Here is a 21060-nt window from a genome sequence, read left to right on the forward strand (position 1 = left end):
GAGAATATACTGTGATGTATACGGAGACATTTCCTAGGCATAAGCATATCAGAAGGTGGAGACTGCTCAGGGATAACTGGTGTTACCATTGGAAATGCAAATTCCTAATCACATTATTACCGGGGATTATAGCTGCCTGCAAAATGGCTTCCTCCGTGAGTTGTGTCCTATGAGAAGCAATTCTTATTTTATTGATCAGTAACTTTTACTCAGACCTTGTTCAGATGGGCATATTGTACCATCCCCGTAGTTGTACTGAACTTACCCTACAACACATAAAAATCCCTATGGTGCTGGGAGTTAATTTTCATACATACCTAACATTTCAGATGACATTTCTAAGGATGCTGCTCTGTGTGTACATTAAAAATAACACTGTTTTTGGCAATTATATGACTTGCATCCTGTATTTTCTCCTTTCTACCCTCTACATGGTGTACATCTGATTCTCAATCCTCTCAGGAAGAGTTGGAAGAGCCAGGCTGCTGTGCTGTGTTCTATACATTGTACACAGAGAATTGCAGATCCTGTTCTCTAAATTTCTGTAACACACACAGACATAAAATCATCATGTAGGATGGTGTACAGCAAGACTGACAAGTGGAGATTTGCCTTCACTAGCTAAGACACTAACACTTATTAGCTGCAGCGTCTGTGTGAGTTTCTACATCCCTCCACCCCTCCTCTCTTCTCTCTATATATTTCAATATGCACCTTGAATTCTTCACCTCTGTTTTTGCCTTGACTGCATCTCCCGTCACTTATTTGACAGCAGACATAGGCAGCAAGCTAGGAGCAAGAGAGACACCACTTAAGAGATATTTTTTTGTGCTGAATAATCATTCTAAAGTAAATAAAGTAATTTATTTTGGTAGTTTTGCTAATTATCGAATGGACTGCCATAAAAGCCTACTTCTCATGACCTCCACGCCAGAATTCTGATGTTCAAAAGCCACAATTTTAGCTTATGTGCCAAAACTGTGACTTGTTAGCCAATCATGCCATGCCCACGACCTTTTCAAAAAGTGGTGAGGGCTTGCATTTAGGGGGTGTGGCCATGAACGACCCATCAAATTTACTATAAACTATGCTAGAAATGCCATAGATTATAGCCATACTTAGAATGGCGTATGAAATGCCGGTCTAAGTAAATAGGGCCCACATTGTTAGAATTTGCTTATGACTTTGACTTAAATGGTCACTAACCTTTCAATTTGACATTACAATTTCCTTTGTGAGAGCTGCCTTCAAGGAAAGCACAGGTTGGACAGGCTGAATTTTTCCTGGTACACCTCAGGGGCAAGTCAAACGCTCTTGGTGGCCAAGGCAGGAGGTAAGTGTGTGTCCTAGCATTCCTGGGCCTTGACTTTCAGCATTTAGTACATATGTGTAGGGAAATGGGGAATATGTACTGTTTTCAGTGTACGGCTGTCTGGCCAACTTGCAGCATATTGTATGTAGGGTCTGACGGGTCCTTCAGCTTCTCTCCCAACTATCCTCATTGGTGCCAAAGATGGATATGTACTCCACCTACTCCTCCTCCTCCTTGTTTTGTCAGGAGTCAAGTGCCACCGGAAGCATCCAGCAGCCAATAATTAGATTCCCCTTTTAAAAGAGGAATATGAAAGCCATACAGTCAGGAACCAACCAAATATTAAGATGATAATTAGTATTATAGATAGTGGATATTATTACAATGATCCAATATAGCAAATCTGACAAATATCTGGGTAGTTCCTGACTTCTGACTTGCCATACAGTATATTGAGTAGGTAATATTAAGAATCTGATAAATCTGAAACTTTTCCTAACTGGTCTTTATTAGAGATGAGCGAGTATACTCGCTAAGGCACATTACTCGAGCGAGTAGTGCCTTAGCCGAGTATCTCCCCGCTCATCTCTAAAGATTCGGGGGCTGGCGCGGGTGACAGGTGAGTTGCGGCGGGGAGCGGGGAGAGAGAGGGAGAGAGAGATCTCCCCTCCCTTCCTCCCCGCTCTCCCTGCCCCCTGCCGGCCCCCTTTAGAGACGAGCGGGGACATACTCGGCTAAGGCACTACTCGCTCGAGTAATGTGCCTTAGCAAGCATACTCGCTCATCTCTAGTCTTTATCAAAATTCTTATGGAAATGAAGTATATTTTTTTCTCTCTCTCTTTTCTCACATTTTTAAAAGTTGACAAAAAAGTGCAGATTCTTGTCCATAGATATCTATAGTGTCTATGCTTGTTTAGCCTTAGAATATCTAGATTCTAGAATATAGGTCTGTAAACGGTTTCCTAATACTGATAAGCACATCTAGATCCTGCTGATTGAGCCATCACAGATTACCCCTCTGGCTGGCTGACCAGATGATCTCTGGCTCCATGGGAACCTGTCACTGGGGTTGAACGATGTTCATAAAATCAGCTCAATTAGAATTCTCTTCACCATGTCTATGACCCACTTTTATAACTTTTAGTCACTTAGGTAATAAAGGAGCAACGAATGTTATAATATTGTAAAAATGGTCAGCCTAATGGGGTTGTTCGTATTAGACATTGCCTTTTTGTACAAAGGGTCTTCCAAAGATAAAATAGTCACTGCTAGGACCACCAGCAATCAACTGTCAGCTGTGGGAGATTCCAAAAGCAGGTATTCAATTACCCTACAGCACCACCGCAGGAGAACTGAGGAATTACATGTCGTCCACTAAAATCAATGGGCTGCTTGTGTAATGCAAGGACTTGATGGGACCTCCCGACTGAGAGACACGCTTTGTAGCTACTTCATAATCAGTGAAGGGCCCTTAACAGGGGACCCTGCCTGAAATAAATTAGAATTCCCAAACAAAGTGTTTTTGAAAGTACATTTTATAAACTAGACAAGGGCTTTAAGCAAGGTAAGGAAGGTACTACTAGGAAATAATGTAGGAGTAACACTCAAAAATGAGTTGTCATGACAGGGAGCTTTAAGAAAGACAACTTGTATGCAGTACCTATAGGAATCTTCTTAGGTAAACTTTTCGACCAACTTATCATGGGGATGTGACCCACCTGCTATACATAATAACAGTGCATGGTGACTTCATAATGGCCAACAAGACCATCTTAAATGACGGATTTGAAGTCATTCTCACAAGGAGCTTTTAACACCATAGTATGTACTCAACTGAGAGATCATTGGGCAGGTGCCAAAAAGGGCATTTACACTAATTTCCTTCACTGCAATAATTTTTATCCCGTTCAAAATGGCCTCCCTTTTCCTCTAAACGGTTCATATGTGCACTTTTATAATTGTTACCTACTTATGACACACCTATAGGCTGTGTTTAGACTGTAGGATGGTGAAGCAATGTATATACAGTATATATAGTTAAGACATTTCAATTATGTAAACGTAGCATCAGGTCAGTAGAAATATTAGGGATCATAAAATGCTTACAGTACAAGAGCTGGCTTGGTCAGACATCAACCTAAACGTAACAAATACCACTCCTCGATGCTTACCTACTGTATGAGAAAAAATACGATCTAAAAAAATAGAAAACTCTCATGTCAGATGAAAATATAACACTGCGTAACCCGCAATATGCGCAACCATCAAATGAGCAAATCCCGTGGGCGACTAAAGGCCTTAAGGGATTTATATTTTAAGAATCAAAACAGAGATGAGTACTTTACCAAAAAAGCATGCATACAATCGCTGTGGTCATACAGCACGGCCGCCATGATAATGAACACAATAGTGAGGCAGTGATCTGGAATTCTACAAATGTAGATGACTACACATTGACCAAACTTTCCGAGGCTGCGAAATGGGGACACAAAGCCATGTCCGTCTTCTGGAGCTGCTTTAAGATACGCTTGTGAAACTTGTTGCGTACGCGATTGAACTCCATTATGTCCACGGGATCTTCTTCAATCCAAAATTTATGAAACTCATGCATGAGAAAGCCTAGGGCGAAACATTTCAAAATGGTTATTTAGGCGCCAAACCCAAAGTCCACAAATTATAAAGAGCTGCTGCTATCATTCATACATGAATTCCTGAAGTTTCTGAAGAGTTGTGATCTAAAGTCATGGAGACCGGTACTTTACTCTAGACTTCTCCAGTCAATGGTTTTATAGGAGAACACTAAAGTCAGCTTCAACCTATACCCAAACCAGATATGGTTGATAAAATAGGACAATGGACAGTGAGGTAGCTAAAGCCTTATGGGCCCTGATACAAAGGTTCAGCCCGAACCCCCTCCCCTCAATTATTCTTCATGGCTCCTATCTGTGGCTCATCAACTGGTAGAACTTTCCAATGCATCACGGGGTTTCTTAAGTGGCCCACTGGTGCAGCACTAGCAGGAAGATATAGGTTTTGCTGCCCCCACCCCACGAAAAAATTACATGGAAATACTGTCTATCTATAAGACAACTCAAACTTTTAAAATGTGGCGGTCTTAGATACAGCTGCTCAGTTGTAGTGTACCTCTAAATAATACAGTCACCATATAATAAAAAGATATCAGTTCTACACAGTGATAGTGATTGCAGTGCAGTTACCTCCAGTAATCACAAATGATGTAGTCTCTGATTGGAGGCATACATTTTTTGCTTTATTTGGGCCCAGATCATCATGAAGACTTGTTACTGCATACTCTACCCACTCTGCCGCCATGCCTCCTCTCAGTGTCTTCCCATAGCAACAGTGCCACCTTTTGTGCATTACAAAGTAATAGTGCCCCCTTTTGTGCACCATGTCTTAATAATTCTCACATCGTACCCACCTTATGAAATAATGTCTCTTGTAAACTACAGTAATAGTGCCCTCCTTTGTGACCCCCACACAACAAAAATTCTTTTTTTGCGCTCCACAAGGCAATAATGCCCACTTTATGCCCCTAAAAAGTGATATTACCTCTGTGTTCTCAAAGTAAGAGTGCTCCCTCTATGCTACTATAAACCAATAGTGCCCCCACGTAGCCTTAATGCTTCCTCTGTGCTCCCACATACTAAAAGTGCCCTCATATAGTATTAATGGTCTGCTCCCTCTCTACCCCATATCGTAATAGGGCCCACTCTGTGCTCCCCATACCCATGTATCTCTAAAAACACAAACTTTCCTTCTTACTCAGTTGCTGCTGACAGACAGCACACACAGGGTGGCTGGCAATATCTCTAACATAGCCCGATTCTTTCTCCTCATGTCCGAGTACAGAAATTGCTGGAGCTGAGGGAGGAGGCAGGCGAGGTCATAGAAGCTGCTTGCCACAGTGAGTGAGTAAATGGGAGAGTTTATGTGCTGTTTGAGTAGAAGGGTCAGCATGCTGCAGATAGGCAGCATTGGCTGCTACTACTGTGGTGAGGGGTCTTTGGGCCCCCCAGGCTTATAGGCACGGTCACAACCCCTATAGCTACACCACTGACAATAGATTGTAGCCCACTGCACAGCAAATGGAGTCGACGGATTTTAGGCAGCAGATCAGCTGTACACTGTGTGGGAACCACAAAGCAAGTGTTCAATAGCCTTGTAACACCACCATAGGGCAAATGAAGCATTTCATGGCACCCACTGAAATCAATGGGCTGTCCATGTAATGTATGAATGCTCTTCATATGAGCAGCGCTGGCCAATTAAGGCACCATGTAATGTCATAATCATAAACTAATGATGCACCACTAGTGCTCAGTGTGCATCACGTAGTCTGAGAATCACTGCGGCCATCTAGGACATATGAAGAGTGACCCAAGGAACAGGTTAAAAAAGTGACCGAACTGGAAAAAGAATGGCAGCAGGTAAAATAACAACCCCTGGACAAAATTTTGGCATGGGACTTGAGGATCGCTTTAAAAGGTTGTATGGGAAACTCCTCTATTAGATGGGGTTGTCCCACTTTGGACAACTTGAGCCCATTTAATCAGACCTGTCACTGCTCGTATGCTTCTAATGTATTCTGTATTTGTATCAGAAGGAAGGGCGGTGATAAATACTTACAGAAAGTTTGCTGGAAATGATGCAAGGACGGAGCTTCTGGGGCCACATTGTACAGATGTGTCTTGAGGGCCCCACTTATCAGCAGATTGTAGGCCAGGTCAGTGATGTTAATCCCAACGATAGCAAATGAGTATCTGTAGGATACGAAAGCAAAGTTTTTTTCAAAAGAGGACATATAACTATACAAATACAGCTCCATTAATCAATATCAGTAAAATAGGTATGTAAGAGACCAGAGGCTGCTGTCCATCCACCTTTGTACAGTTTCAGGACTTCTGATAGGTTAATTAGTGTATTTGGATGTTAATGTCTAAGAATACATCATGAATACATTGGGCACTCAAAAGAAATGTGTTTATATGCATCAGACAGACTACTTTATGCTATTAAAATACTTAAGAGATGCATAAGAAAGGTATGAGAAAACACTAGACACATACATTTTACCATTTTTCTATTTTAAACATACCCAATGGCCTTGTCAAACTTTTTCATTTCCCATTCCATTTTGCTGATTTTACTAAAAAAGAAAGAAAACATACCAGTGAACAAATCAAGTTGAAAAAAGGTTATAAAGAAAAAAAAAACATAAAGGCACATCAAGATGAATGGGATGTTTGACCAACACTTAGTTCTCATTCAGTCTGTGGTGGTAGAGTTGAGAAAAGCATAACGTCTGCAGCAAAACCAAAATGATTGTGAGTTGTCGTCATTTTTAATAGACCTTCATAGTGGTAGATTATGCACCAATACAACAGATAACCCCATTCTGAATACCTTTAAATGAAAACGGTTCTTTAACTTCTCTAGTGCCCTGTGAATGAAGGGACAATTGACACAAAGCCTCCACCACTTGACGGCCTCTACCACCTGCCCAATCATGGTCTACACTTTGCCTGCTGTGGTGTGACTTAGGAATTATATAGTGTTATTATTTGATCATTACATAGAACTGGATGGCACTGCTATGTGTTCATTATGTGGCACTATTTACCATGTGTAGCCACTATATGGAAGTATAGCATGTGTGCAATGTATGATATTATTAGTTGGCACTGTATGGTGACATTATATTAGGCAGCTGTATCCTCTATCTGCTAGATTCCAAAGTCCAATGGCCTCTACAGACTTTGACTCTGTGTATCAGTATTGTCAGGAAGAGAACAAATAAAACAGTTTATGGGACCTGCCAATAGGTTTCCTATAACCTCCTACCGACCAAGCACTGTAAATATACAGCACTTGGTCCTGGGCTTTAAACCTGCACCAATGTAAATATACGGCATGGGTTTAGTGCTTTGTCAATCTAGCAGAAGCAGGTGGGGTGGTCGACTTTCGGACTCGGAGAAGAGGTTTATAGCTGCTTCTGCCTTCTCTTTTCCAGCCCACATGGTGATCAATGAGCACTATGTAGTGAGTAAAGGAAGCAGCAGTACCGTTTCCTCTGTTGGACCCAGTGATCATGCGATCACTAGTGACCCTCAGTATGGCAGAGCTGTAAGGTCTTAGCAGATCCCAGGGTCAGCTCTGTCTGTGACTACTGTCACTACAGAGGATGTTTTTCCATGTAACTGTTGCTCCCATGGATGCTGCTCCTATAGATGTCCCAGTAGTAGAAAATGCCATTGTGAATATCCCCCAGAGGTCTTATATAAGGGTACAATGGGGGACATAGATGCTAAAAAAATAGTTGCAAAAAAGGTTTTGAAAATAAAAAAAAATACAGAACAAAATATAAACAAAAAAAAAAAAAAATAAGAGCCAACCAAACCAAAAAAAAAAACGTCTGAAACAAAATACGGAACCCATTCCTGAACTTTATTTTTTAAATTAGTATATTTTCTCTAAAGAAAAGGCGCTATAAATGAAAAATATATATATTTTTAACTTTTAGTGTTATTAGGGGTAATGTGTACAAAAAGAAAAGAAAAAAATAAATAAATATGTGAAAAAATGTAGTAAAAATCCCATCCCAAAAAAGAAAAACAAAGTAATAACCTATTTATTTTCTGTGGTCATCCTGGTAGCTTTAAATCTTAGTGTTTCTCAACCGCAATTTACATATACAGAATGTTCATGCAAAAAGCTGAGATTCTCATTGCCAAAGGGCATCCTTCCCAATCATTGAGAAACAATGTTGTTCTGATGGCTTCTACTGTGGAAGGTTTTACTCAGTTATTGCAATACTGGGACAAGGACCTTAAAAAGCAACATCTGAGAGTCACATAGACTAATAATAGTCTGCAATTTATTCCTCTTTAGGCTGTGTACAGAATACGAGCCTGTGGATGGACGGTCTAATATTTACAGCAATTTTACGTACAGTAAGGTGGCTTTTACATGGGATAACTGTAATCTGAATAGTCACTCGAAATCATCGCTAAAGCTGTGCTTTTACACGGACGATTGTTGTTCACTTGTTCAAATTTGCAAAATTGCTGAACTAATTTTTGGGAGCATTTACAGGGGGCACAATATCATTCGGGGACTAGTTAGGGTGAAAGGTTCTTTAGCTGGCCAGGGTGTCTGATTTGTCTTCCTTTTCCAGGCAGAGAAGTTCCAGCAGTGGTGAGAGGTCATGCTCTCCAAGAGCGGCCGACCCATTTGATTTCTATCCTGTGGACTCGACTTGACACCGTGAGGAGAGGACCTATAGTCTGGAGTAAAGGAGCAGTGGTTGCCTTCAATCTGTTTTACAGAGAGATCTTCTAGGAGGAATGAGAGTGCAGGTAGTGAGCCACAGTTGACCCAATCACCTTTGTTGTCTCCAGTGAAAGAACTGTCAGGAATGTGGTTTTTCTATCAGGGGCTGGTGTCGGGAACTCCAGGCCTGAGAAAGGATTGAAAGGCCAACTTCCAGAATGTTAGGTTCATGGTGTGATGGATTTGGGAGCGGGCGTTTTGGCAGTTATGTTGTGGGTGTTGCATGACTAGGGAAGGGCAGGGTCTTGGATTTCGACAAAACTGGGGTTGTACATGGTGTTTTCAGGAAAGACATTAATGGACCTTGGACACAAAGCAGAAGGTCATCTAGAGTGGCAAGTCCAGTGTACCTCTATGTGGATTACAATAAAGGAGCATCCTCTGGATAGGAGGATGTCATTACTGCACCCAGTTGCTTCTCCTATACTTTGGATGGAGTGGCAAGTCAAATTTTCTGCTGAAGCATATGAATGGCAGGGTCTGCATCTGACATAAACAGCATGAAGCCATATCCCATATCGTCCACGATCACAGTGCCAACTTTCAACAGGACATCACTCCATGTCATTGAGCTCAGATCACTAGAGTGGTTGGAAGAACACGTGAATAAATTCTCCACACTGCCTTGACCCCTAAGCTCACTGGACTATAACCCCATTGAACATGTTGGGTATATATATATATACTGAAAAGGGCTGTGAGATCTGCTCGCACTTATATGCACCAACTGACGGAGCTAGTGCAGCGGGTATGGGTCGAGTTGAATATGGAGTATTTTGCCACCTTGTGAAATCTGTTCCCCGACGTCTGAAAGCCATGATTGCCCAAATAGGTGCATATAGAGTAGGTATTTCTAATGCAGTGATGGTTCAGTGTATAACCTACTAAAACAATTAGTAAAATAATACAAAAAAGCATTTAAAAAATCGTCTTTTTCCTTTAAATTGCATGAACAGAATGAAACCACTCTTATGGTGTATTCACGTAGGACAGTATTGGGGTGGAGAGCTCTAACCGTCTAACAATATGTGTATATATGTTTTGTGATGCAATGAAAATCACTAGAACCCCGCTACATTGACCTTAGATATGGTTAGAAATGGGGATGAGCGAGTATACTCGCTAAGGCACTACTCGCTCGAGTAATGTGCCTTAGCCGAGTATCTCCCCGCTCGTCCCTAAAGATTCGGGGGCCGCCGCAGCTGACAGGTGAGTTGCGGCGGGGAGCGGGGGAGAGCGGGAGAGAGAGATCTCCCCTCCGTTCCTTTCGGGACGAGCGGGGAGATACTCGGCTAAGGCACATTACTCCAGCGAGTAGTGCCTTAGCGAGTATACTCGCTCATCCCTAGTTAGAAACAGATCTAGGGGGGAAAAAAAATGCCCATGAAATAGATGAGAAAACCGTGAGTCTGACATATACGGCTTTATTTGGTCTTTGACTACACCTCAAACAAAACATGTCCTCTATATTAAATGCCCATCATTCTAAAATTTAGGTCTTTACACAAAACATGCACAAAAGACACATTTATAGAAACAATTGTAGAAAGAAAGATGTGCAGCAAAAGAACAACAACCCACGAGATTAAACTATGCTTCAGTTCACAAAACGATGAACCTTACTTTGTTTCTATGGCAACACTGTTCTTTTTACAAATGTCCCCAAATGTCTCTCTTGCAGTCTCAAGTTGTGCATATGGGAGGTTTAAAACAGTATTTTTAAGAAAATTGCCACCTTTTCAGTAGCGTTTTTTTACGTTTCTCTTTTTTTTTTAAAAAACTGCTGCAGACCTGAACCAAACCGAAAGCCAACAGGAAAATGGTTAACGAACTAGAATTGTTTTTCTTCACTTTTAGTGCCTTATTTGGGTCCAAGGCTTTTTTTTGTGCGTTTTTTTTTTTTTTTACAAGACGCAGCATGATCTAGATGTGGTGTTTTTTTAGGCATTACTCTTTGGCTTTTCTATAGAAAAAAAAAAGCCAGGAAAAAAAAACATGTCAAAAATGTGAAAGGGTTATTAGCCTATGGCCACCGCTACAGCAACAGATATAAAAATAAAGATCCAAGTTTTTGGATGTTTGTGATACATTTAAGACGTTACGGAAGATACATAAATAAGCCAGTTTTTTCTATTATTTCTATTATTCTCATTGTTATGTTATAACTAAATGCTAGAGATGAGCGAGCACGCTCGGTAAGCTGAGTTACTCAAGCGAGCCTCGCTCTCACCCCTGCTCCCTTCCGCTCTTCCCCGCCCCCCCCCCCCCCCCCCCGAGCATGCTCGGAGGAGAAGGCAGTTACTCGAGATGAGCGAGGCTCGCTGGAGTAACTCACCCTACCGAGCGTGCCGCTCATCTCTACTAAATGCCAATTTTAAAAAAGGTTAAAAAAAAAATTAAATAAAGATCCCAAAAGAATATATATATTCAGAAGATCTGCATGTGGATCTGCCCCACAACAATGGCCAAGGCCTGCCTCAATTTTCAGTTAAGCACAAAAAGGAACAGGTCAGCATCTTCAGCAGAAGAAGCTCCTAACCTTAACTACTCATGATGGGATGTAAAAGAATATCTGAAAAAACTATATATATGTATGCATGTGGTTTTTTTGTCGTTTATATGTTTTGTAAAAGTGGAAGCAGGAAGTGCGGCCATATCAGTTGTCACTTGTAAATTAGCTTCCTAGAAACTGATGACTAACTTTCATTTTATCAGCCTGTTCAAGCTACAACAAAAGTTGCCATTGCCAGAAAGGGAACTCGTCTGTGAGTTCATACTGTCTGAACCACGGGCAACATGAACCTGGGATAAGTATGGACTGTGCAACCATGAAAGGGTTATTCTGAAATGCTGTGCATTTTTGAATAAACACACCTTGGAGTTTACCTGCTTGACTCTGCAATGGAGCTCTTGAGTCAACCAGGTGGGCTGCGCTAGGCTCCGCCCACCCACAGCATGTTGACTGACTGCTCTCTCCCTATACACAAGCAGGAAGAGGAGCTGTCCGTAAACATGCTGCAGCCACTGTGGCCCGCCTTGATGACTCAAGAGCTCCGTTCCTGAGTTATCAAGGCAAATTACAAAGTGTGTGTTATTCTGAAACTCCGCAACGTGCATCTCTGTCCCAGGATCATGCTGCCTATTGTTTGGACAGCATGATCCCATTGAGAGGTTCCCTTTAATTCAAAAGTAACTACAAATATATCTATACTACCTCTTGTCTGTTTAGCAAAAATGGCCACCACAACGAAACACAAAAATCCCCAAATCTTTGACAACTGTTCTAACTCCTGATTTACTAATACTGTACTGTATAGGGTAACCCTTGAGGTTTTGATGGGAATTCCCTTTAAATAATAAATAGAGGTACGTTTTATATGCTTCTAACATGTATACACTTTGTAAAAGGTTATAAAATTAGCAAAAAACATCAAAAAGTGAGCAGAATATAAACATTATCCTCTCAAAAAATGCATGTTATGTTTCCAGGTATTAGTATTCCAGGGATTTTCTGGGAATGCAACTTGCTTAGAACAGATCAACAACAGGTCATCCTTGTGATGTGTGATCAGTCGGGATCTGACCACAGGAGAGCTAACTATCCTTAGAATGGACAACAGTGCTATGGTGATCAACTTGGCTTCTTCAATGTTTTTGCAAGCACAGCAGCGCTTTCAAACATGTGGCTGTTTCTAATACTGCAGGCACAGCCCGTTTCAAGGGAATGTCATCAAAGTGTATTGTAGGAGTGCAGTACACAGAATGACCTGTAGAGGGCTACAGAAAGGCATTCTGGTATCAGAAGAAGTGAGAGAAAACAACTTTGGGTGTGGCAGGAAGCAACATAAAAGGATCAGTTCCTGCCACACTCAGGGGAAAATTGACAGTGCAGCAGAGCTAAAAGGGCTGCAAGCTTGAGGTCCAGTGTGGACCAGTAAAGGCCTCAAGTCGGACAGGGAGGACGACACTAGACTCATACCCCGTAGTGGAGGCTGAAGTCTGACAGGGAGGACGACTTTAGATCTCGCCCTGGTGTGGTACAGAAAAAAAAACTGTGTTGTATGTTGTACAGGTTTGCTGTGATGTGGAAATAAAAAAAAGACACTCTTGAACTGAAGCTCTTGAGGTGTTGCCAACCATCCTGAGTGAAAGATGGCGATCCTGTAGGCACAAGTGACACGAACTTGCCATAGTATATTCAGAAAACCTCTTGCTGGGTGCGTTAACAAGTAGTTAATATGCTTAAGATTCCCCACAGTTGAAAGAATCCACAGGAAATCCACAACAAAGTCTCCATCAAAATCCACACCAAATGGTACAGATATTGACACAATTTTTGTTGCAGATTTTTTCTGCTGCGGAGAATCCTCATCAAGTCAGCCATGTGTGAGCGTACCATAAATTCACAGTTTACAGATTATACACAGAAGAGCCACAACAACACAACAGTAACACACTACAGACACACAAAGGGGTGTAAGGCATGTTGTAAAAGATGCAGTCCTGCTCAGAAATAATACATTCTTAAATGTAAAACCAATTATTTATAATGTATTCTATTAAAGGAAGTCCATCATCCAACTATAGCCCATCAACCACTGCCAACACTAGATGGGCGCTATGCTGACAGGAAGGACTGTACTTAGGACTGTATAAGGAAGATACTGGCTTTTATATGCACTTCGAACTGTATATAAATGAGCTGCAATCTGTCCGATAGTTGGTTTTTCAGCCCGTACTGGTCCTGGATGTCTTCACTCAGTCCTGCACAGCTCTTCCCTTCGCCTAATGATTCTAATGATTGACGTCTACAGTTCATGGGAGCTGTAGACATCAATCATTAGACAATGAGAAGGACTTTAGAAGACTGGGTGGAAGTAGCCGAGACCAGGACATGTTGCAAAACCACCTATGGGACAGATTTTAGCTTACTTATATACTGTGGAACTGCAGGTTGTAAATAGACCACGAGAGGGCCAAAATATAGAGTGTTGTATTGGATTAGCCGAAGGCGAGAGGAAAAGAGGTATTGGGCTGGCCAATGAGTCTAATTATAAGGCACCTAAGAGTGCTCAATATAAAAGACGTTGTGCCTCTCAAATATGGCTTCTGCACTCCTGGATTCCCGGCTCCAGTCTGTACCTAAAAAGACACATCCCGCACAACAGGTAAAGAGATGTCCCCAGTGTAGGAATACGGTTTAAGAGAAAAGAACTGATAGTATATGCACGATTTGTATGATGTTTTGGAGGCACTAGGCCTAATTGTATAGAGGGCAGAATTGTATGTTCAGTTAGTGGCCAGGAGGCCAGGATTTGTTGTAATGTCTTATGCACTGCAAAGTGCTGTATGGACACTTGCTGCGATAAAGCATTAAAACTGGCAGATGCCAGACCTGAAGAATGTTTCTAGTTGTGGAACGAGTTCCTGAGTGTATGCCAACTCTCTTATGGTGGAAACTGGTGGCCAATCCCATGAGACAATACATATACTTCCAGGAAAAAATGTGGTAGGATCAGCCCATCTAGTATTGTCAGTGGTCGATATTTGGGTGACAGATTGATTCTTTAAATCATATATTTCATATTTATAAGCAGAGTTGTAGAACAGAAAGGCCCTGCTCACACCTAGCAGTTTGTGACATGTCAGTCATTGAGTTTTTTTACCCCAGTGACCAGATATGCCTTATATACAATATAAATAGTACATTATTCTATCCTTCAAGCACAATCCTACAGAGGTAGCGTCTATGTATTCCTCCTTAAATAGGCAATCTCTATTCTTAAAATGTTTTAGGCAGGGTTGAGTAATTCTCATATCTTCTTTTGGGGCCCCTACCCATAAGATGGACCGTACTCAAATATTGCCACAGTGTACAAATACTATATGGTGTCTAATTACCACCATGCAGGGCCCAAATAACACTGCATACAGTTAACTGATCAATAAATTCAATAGATTCGGATAACTGGGATTGAGGTGCAAGTCCTAGTTGCCCCGGCCATCACCGATGGTGCGTCTTCAGTAGGGACAAGTCATGCTCCCTTTGCAGTTGTACATGTTGTGCACCCTTGAGGCTGCTTTCACACCTGTGTTAGGGTTCAGTTCAGAGTTTCCACCTCTCTGCTCAGTTTTTGGAGCTGAAATAAAATGGAAAAAAAAAATATTTCCCCCTTTTTCCCCATGGATTAAAAAGAAAAAAAAAAAACACACGGAAACGCTTCAGTTTGCTTCTGTTCCATTAAGTATCTTTTTTTTCTAATTAGAAAATAGCGCAGTCTGCAGATTTATTTTTCCATACAAAAAAAACGTAAACCTGATGGAATTGAAGCAAATGGAAGTCTTTCCATTTGGATTCTGTTTTTTGGAAACCCCATTGAAATCAATGGGGGAAAGAAAAAAAAAAAATCGGATCCGTTTTTATTTCAGTTTCTGTCCTCCAAAAATGGAGCAGAGAGACGGAAACCCTAAACTGAAGCTAACGCCGGAGTGAAAACAACTGCCCTTGATTTTAGAAAAATTTCTTAAAATGTCTTTTTTTTGGTATTGCAGTGGCTTTGTTTTTGACTTTGTCATTACTGCCAAGTGTGACAGGGCCAGACAACGTTATACTTTTTCCTGCGTGTAAGTAATACGTATGGGAATGCATCTTTAGCTAGAAAATCACCAAAGTAAGTAATAAGACAAAAAGTAAAACAAAACTGTATACCTGAAGTCCTCTTTACTGACATCCCTTAAATTGCAAAACATAAAAAAGAAAGAAAAGAAAGCAACTAAAATAATATGTAAAACATAAATAATGCAATATGCAATTATTAAAGACACCCTATAGACTGGACTACAGTATATCAGTACAATACAATATTCTGGAGTAGGATACAGATACTGGACGTCTGTGCAATCTATAAGGTTAGAATGGAGACCTGATTGTGAAGCTCCTGAGCTACTGATGCATAATGTTACCTTCACACTAATTAATCCTGTTGCAGAATATGGAGTCTGGGTGGCTTCACGTCTGCATTGGAACCTCCGGCCAGAGGTTCCGATGCAGATCTGGCTCAAAATACTGGAAGAAATAGCACTGCATGCCTGGTAAAATGCCGGGCAGCTGAGGGGAAACCGAATGGCCCCCTTTATAGTCAATGGGGTCCGTTCGGCGGTTTTCAGTTCCATCATAAGACGGACCTATTTGACCAGAGGATTCCCCTTTCCTGCTCCTCAAATGGAGGAGGAAAATGGATTCCCCGCCGCCAATGTGAAAGTAGCCTTAGCTATTGGAAATCCCCAGCTTACAGTACTGCCACTACGACTATTAGACAAATGGTGTCTTCGAGTGGTGCTGCCCTGAAGGAGTTGTTCCAAGAAAATAAAGTTATCCCTGTGGAGTAACTATCTGATTGGTGGAGGTCTGACTACTAGGACCCTAACTGACCACAAAAATGAGGGTCTGGAAGTCCCCTAAATGAATGGAGTGGCAATTGAGCATGGACACTGCCACTCCATTTATTTCAGTGGGGCTACTGGAGATAGCAGAGTTCAAGCACTCAGCTATCTCTGGCAGCACCACACATGTGACCGTCGCTCCATTCATTGGGGATGCCCTGAACCCACTTTCTCATGATTGATGGTGGTCCCAAAAGTCGGACCTCCACTAATCAGGGCATAACTTCTTTTCGTGGGACAACCCCTTTAAGATTAGTTTATATACTACTGGTCGTCTATTAGGAAACCCAGCAGTTGAGGAACAGTTGTGAATTCAGTTATAAGCATCTTGTTCTGTATGGTTTCATCTTTTATTAAGCTGCTGTTTCTGCGGTGCTTATTTCTGTTAAAGGAGATGTCCCGAGGCAGCAAGTGGGGTTATACACTTCTGTATGGCCATAATAATGCACTTTGTAATATACATTGTGCATTAATTATGAGCCATACAGAAGTTATAAAAAGTTTTTTACTTACCTGCTCCGTTGCTAGCGTCCTGGTCTCCATGGTGCCGACTAATTTTTGGCCTCCGATGGCCAAATTAGCCGCGCTTGCGCAGTCCGGGTCTTCTGCTGTTCTCTATGGGGCTCCGTGTAGCTCCGTGTAGCTCCGCCCCGTCACGTGCCGATTCCAGCCAATCAGGAGGCTGGAATCGGCAGTGGACCGCACAGAAGAGCTGCGGTCCACGAAGATAGAGGATCCCGGCGGCCATCTTCAGCGGTAAGTATTGAAGTCACCGGACCGCCGGGATTCAGGTAAGCGCTGTGCGGGTGGTTTTTTTAACCCCTGCATCGGGGTTGTCTCGCGCCGAACGGGGGGGGGGTTTAAAAAAAAAAAAACCCGTTTCGGCGCGGGACATCTCCTTTAATTTTTGTTAGTACCGTTGATAGTTTGCTTGTTTTACCTATAAAACGTGTTTTGTGTTTTTTTCCCCAGACACAGCGCTAATCTTTTCCCCTGGCTATGTCCGGTATTGCAGCTCAGTCCTATTTAAATTGGGTATTTCTATAGTCTTGCATGGAAAGGATCAAATTTTCTCAGTGTAGCTCTGATTGGCAGTACAAACATACACAGTAGTCCAGGAAGTAGTTTCTTATTTGGACATATCAGCAAGGGTGCAGAAATAGCAGTTGCTACCAGGCTTTGAACCTTAGGGGGCTTTAGGAGGCCCAAAGGCCTGACTATCACATAAGAAGGCACCAGTATTATAAATGGCACATGGTACGTAGGGAACCTATTACAGATTTTGCACTGGGGCCCAGCAGCTTCTAGTTACTCCTCTATATACCACTGCTAAGCAGGTGATACAAAGAAGTCTGATATAAACTACAAATGCACAAATAAATTACAGAACAATCCAGATCTATACATAACCCAAGTAAATTTGTACCTGCATTTTGGCTGTAGGGAATCAGAAAGTATCTGAAGAGCAGAGTTGGAATCTTTTTCTGCAAAGTATCTAGAATTTAAATAACATAAATAAGTCACATGGTGTAAAAACTAAAAAAAGAAAAAAAAGTCATAGAACACTTCCTGCATTGCATTCGATGCTACATAGGACAAAAAGTACAATTACTGTACATTCATTTCAGTAACTTGATGCTGAATTGAAAACCAAAGTTGAATTCACAATTCTGCAGACTTCAGAGCTGAACTCCCAGAGTACAAGTCTTTGGCTTAAAGTCTACACAGAGCTTGCTCTGGTAATTTGCAATATGGGAAATGTAATCTTTACTCTAGTCTAATCTTTACAGTAATCTGAAACAAGAAAAAATTTACTTCCCTCCTATGTCATAGGAACTCAGCTAAGATGTTCGGTATTAGGCTTGTCAAGTGTCTCGGATAAGAATTGTGAATGCATTGTGTAATACTGGCTGTAACTCTGGATGAGTAAAAAAAAATTTACTAGCAGAATAGTGAGTGCAGCTCTGGAGTAAAATACAGGATGCAACTCAGAATTAGTCCAGAATAAGCAATGTAATGTATGATGATCGTGACTCCACTAACAGAATAGTGAATGTAGATCTTGGGTATAATACAGGATGTAACTCAGAATCAGTAGAGAAGAAGTATTGTAATGTATGAATATAGTGACTCCACTAGCAGAATAGTGAGTGCAGCTCTGGAGTGTAATATAGGATGTGGCTCAGGATCAGTCCAGAATAAGCAATGTAATATATGATGATAGTGACTCCACTAACAGAATAGTGAATGTAGATCTTGGGTATAATGCAGGATGTAACTCAGAATCAGTAGAGAATAAGTAATTTAATGTATGAAGATAGTGACTCCACTAGCAGAATAGAGAGTGCAGCTCTGGAGTGTAATATAGGATGTGGCTCAGGATCAGTCCAGAATAAGCAATGTAATGTATGATGATAGTGACTCCACTAACAGAATAATGAATGTAGATCTTGAGTATAATACAGGATGTAACTCAGAATTAGTAGAGAATAAGTAACTTATGAAGATAGTGACTCCACTAGCAGAATAGTGAGTGCAGCTCTGGCGTGCAATATAGGATGTAGCTCAGGATCAGTCCAGAATAAGCAATGTAATATATGATGATAGTGACTCCACTAACATAATAGTGAATGTAGATCTTGGGTATAATGCAGGATGTAACTCAGAATCAGTAGAGAATAAGTAATTTAATGTATGAAGATAGTGACTCCACTAGCAGAATAGAGAGTGCAGCTCTGGAGTGTAATATAGGATGTGGCTCAGGATCAGTATAGAATGAACAGTGCAATGTATTTACAAAGGTAAATTAGCCATAAACATTAGTTTCAGTTCAGCTGAGCTTGTCAATTTTAGTGGATCGGCCAAACCATCCAATGGTCATGAAGGCCTCCCAATTCTCCCCTAATAATGGATGTTGGCAAAGACAAGGATTGGCCAGGTTGGACTTTAACTTGCCGATCCTTTTGCTCTTCTGTAGAAATGCAGCTGTCTGAGGAGTGTGGCAGCAGCTTAGTCCACTCTCCCTATTCGGAACACAAGCATGCTAAGCCAAGCTGAGCGTCCGTGTGCTTGGGGAAATTGGGAGGAATTGCTGTTGGCCAACAGCTATCCAAAGGATACATCCGGTGATACGATAATTAAGTCCACTCCCTTCAAGGAAGGAAAATGGGGTTGTATTGTTTTGAATGACAAGTTGTAGTTCATACATGTACCAGTTTGGAGTGTGTGTGTATATATATATATATATATATATATATATATATATATATATATATATATATATATATATATATACACATACACTATTATTTTTATATATATATAATAGTAATAAATATATATATATATATATATATATATATATAAATAATAACATTTAATTTTTGATTACCGTATATACTTGAGTATAAGCTGACTTTTTCAGCACATTTTTTTAATACTGAAAAAGACCCCCCCTTATACTCGATCGAGGGTCCTGAAGAATAAAAAAAAAATCTATACTTATGTCTTTGCCGCTGCTGCGGGCTCGGCACATCTAGCCGCTTGGATCCCGTCACTGTAATGAAGTTCTTTCAGCAGGCGGGGATTTAAGATCCCCACCTGCTCAAAGGGCAGCGTCTGATTGGCTGAGCGCTCAGCTAATCACAGGCAGCGCTCGGCCATTCATTGAATATATTTATTTTGTCACAAAAAGTGCTGAGTCATTTTTGATACGGCTTGTTAAAACCAGCCCTGGGAAACTTTGCAGAATACAACGCTCACCCAAAGTTAAATGATCACTAACATTTCAAACAACCTGTGTTTATATGATGGCCAGTGTAATGACTAGTAAAGCAGCAGTCTACTTTTTATTTTTTTAACCTAAAATGTAATTTTTGTACTAAAAAATAACTGTAAGGTGCTTCCTCCTAACTTGTTATCCACTGCCTGTTAAGTAAAACATATCTCTATTACTGGAAATGGCAGGAAAACAGAACAGGAAGTGAAGGTTGGAGGGCAAGTCTATTTGCTCATTGAGGTTTATGAAATTAGAGGTGAGCGGAGAGGAGGAAGGAGAGACACCCACAGATGTGACTGCTGGAACTAATGGTGAGTTATCTGTTGCTGGCTAATCATATTTCCACTGCTTAGTACTACTATGCACTGTCCTATATGATGATGATATGTATGTATGCATGCATGTGTGTGTGTCTCTGTGTGTGTGACAGACAGTTAGAGACCAGGATCTGCAGTTCTCTGTGTAGAGAGTTTACAAGACAACATAATAGCCAAGACTCCTCCCACCAGTTCTGAGAGAACTGAGAATCATATGTACACCTGGCAGGAAAGGAAAATGCAGGATACGTCATATTAATAGCCAGAAATAGGGTTATTCCTCATGTACAGTACACACACTGCAGCTTGCTCTTAAAAGACATCTGAAAAGCTAGGTATGCTTTAATTAGGCTCTAGCAAGCTTGTCACCAGAGCCCATAATCCCAGATATAAGAAGAGTCAGCTCACGATGAGGTTTGATTGCTATACTGCAAAGGTTAACTGTTAGGATCAGAATTTTCTCCAATCCCAGCAGTTGTATTGGGAATACACGAAAGGGTTAAAAGTTCAGACATTGATTTACAAATTATCAACCTTTTGCGCACTTTTTTCACAAGTGGAGAACTTAAAAAATCTGAAGAATTGGTACACAATTCTTAACGTTGTTTCCATATTATGTCAAGGCAAACTTGTAAAGCACATTCGGGAAAATTTAGTAAGCCTGGCAGTTCCTGCGCCGGGCTTAGTACAATGTCCCCAGGTGCACGGAGTACATGAAGATGGGCACACCTCTTCATGTATTTAATGCATCCCAAAAAGTTCCGTGCTCATAGACAGAAATGTACCCCAGGTCCGACCTGGGGTGCATTTCTGGTAAAATTTACCCCCGTTTCTGGTGTAAATTATACATAAACCT

At 41.1% G+C, this 21060-nt stretch overlaps 1 protein-coding gene across 5 annotated transcripts in view; it reads right to left on the bottom strand.

Moving 5' to 3' along the window:
• Positions 1–2107: 2107 nt before the first annotated feature.
• The window catches only part of ELMOD1 (ELMO domain containing 1), a 114373-nt gene continuing 95420 nt past the window's right edge, over positions 2108–21060 (bottom strand). For 3 of the 5 annotated variants that reach the window (XM_066594074.1, XM_066594075.1, XM_066594076.1), the window contains 5 exons: positions 17536–17604; positions 15376–15399; positions 6433–6483; positions 5964–6097; positions 2108–3932 (listed from right to left, as the gene is read on the bottom strand). In XM_066594074.1, the coding sequence (XP_066450171.1) occupies positions 3760–3932; positions 5964–6097; positions 6433–6483; positions 15376–15399; positions 17536–17604 (451 nt within the window). In that variant the 3' untranslated portion in view covers positions 2108–3759. The remainder of the gene's footprint in view (positions 3933–5963; positions 6098–6432; positions 6484–15375; positions 15400–17535; positions 17605–21060) is intronic. The other 2 variants (XM_066594077.1, XM_066594078.1) reach the window with 2 other exon arrangements.

Source organism: Eleutherodactylus coqui, chromosome 1, assembly GCF_035609145.1.
Source record: "Eleutherodactylus coqui strain aEleCoq1 chromosome 1, aEleCoq1.hap1, whole genome shotgun sequence".
Taxonomy (NCBI): Eukaryota; Metazoa; Chordata; class Amphibia; order Anura; family Eleutherodactylidae; genus Eleutherodactylus; species Eleutherodactylus coqui.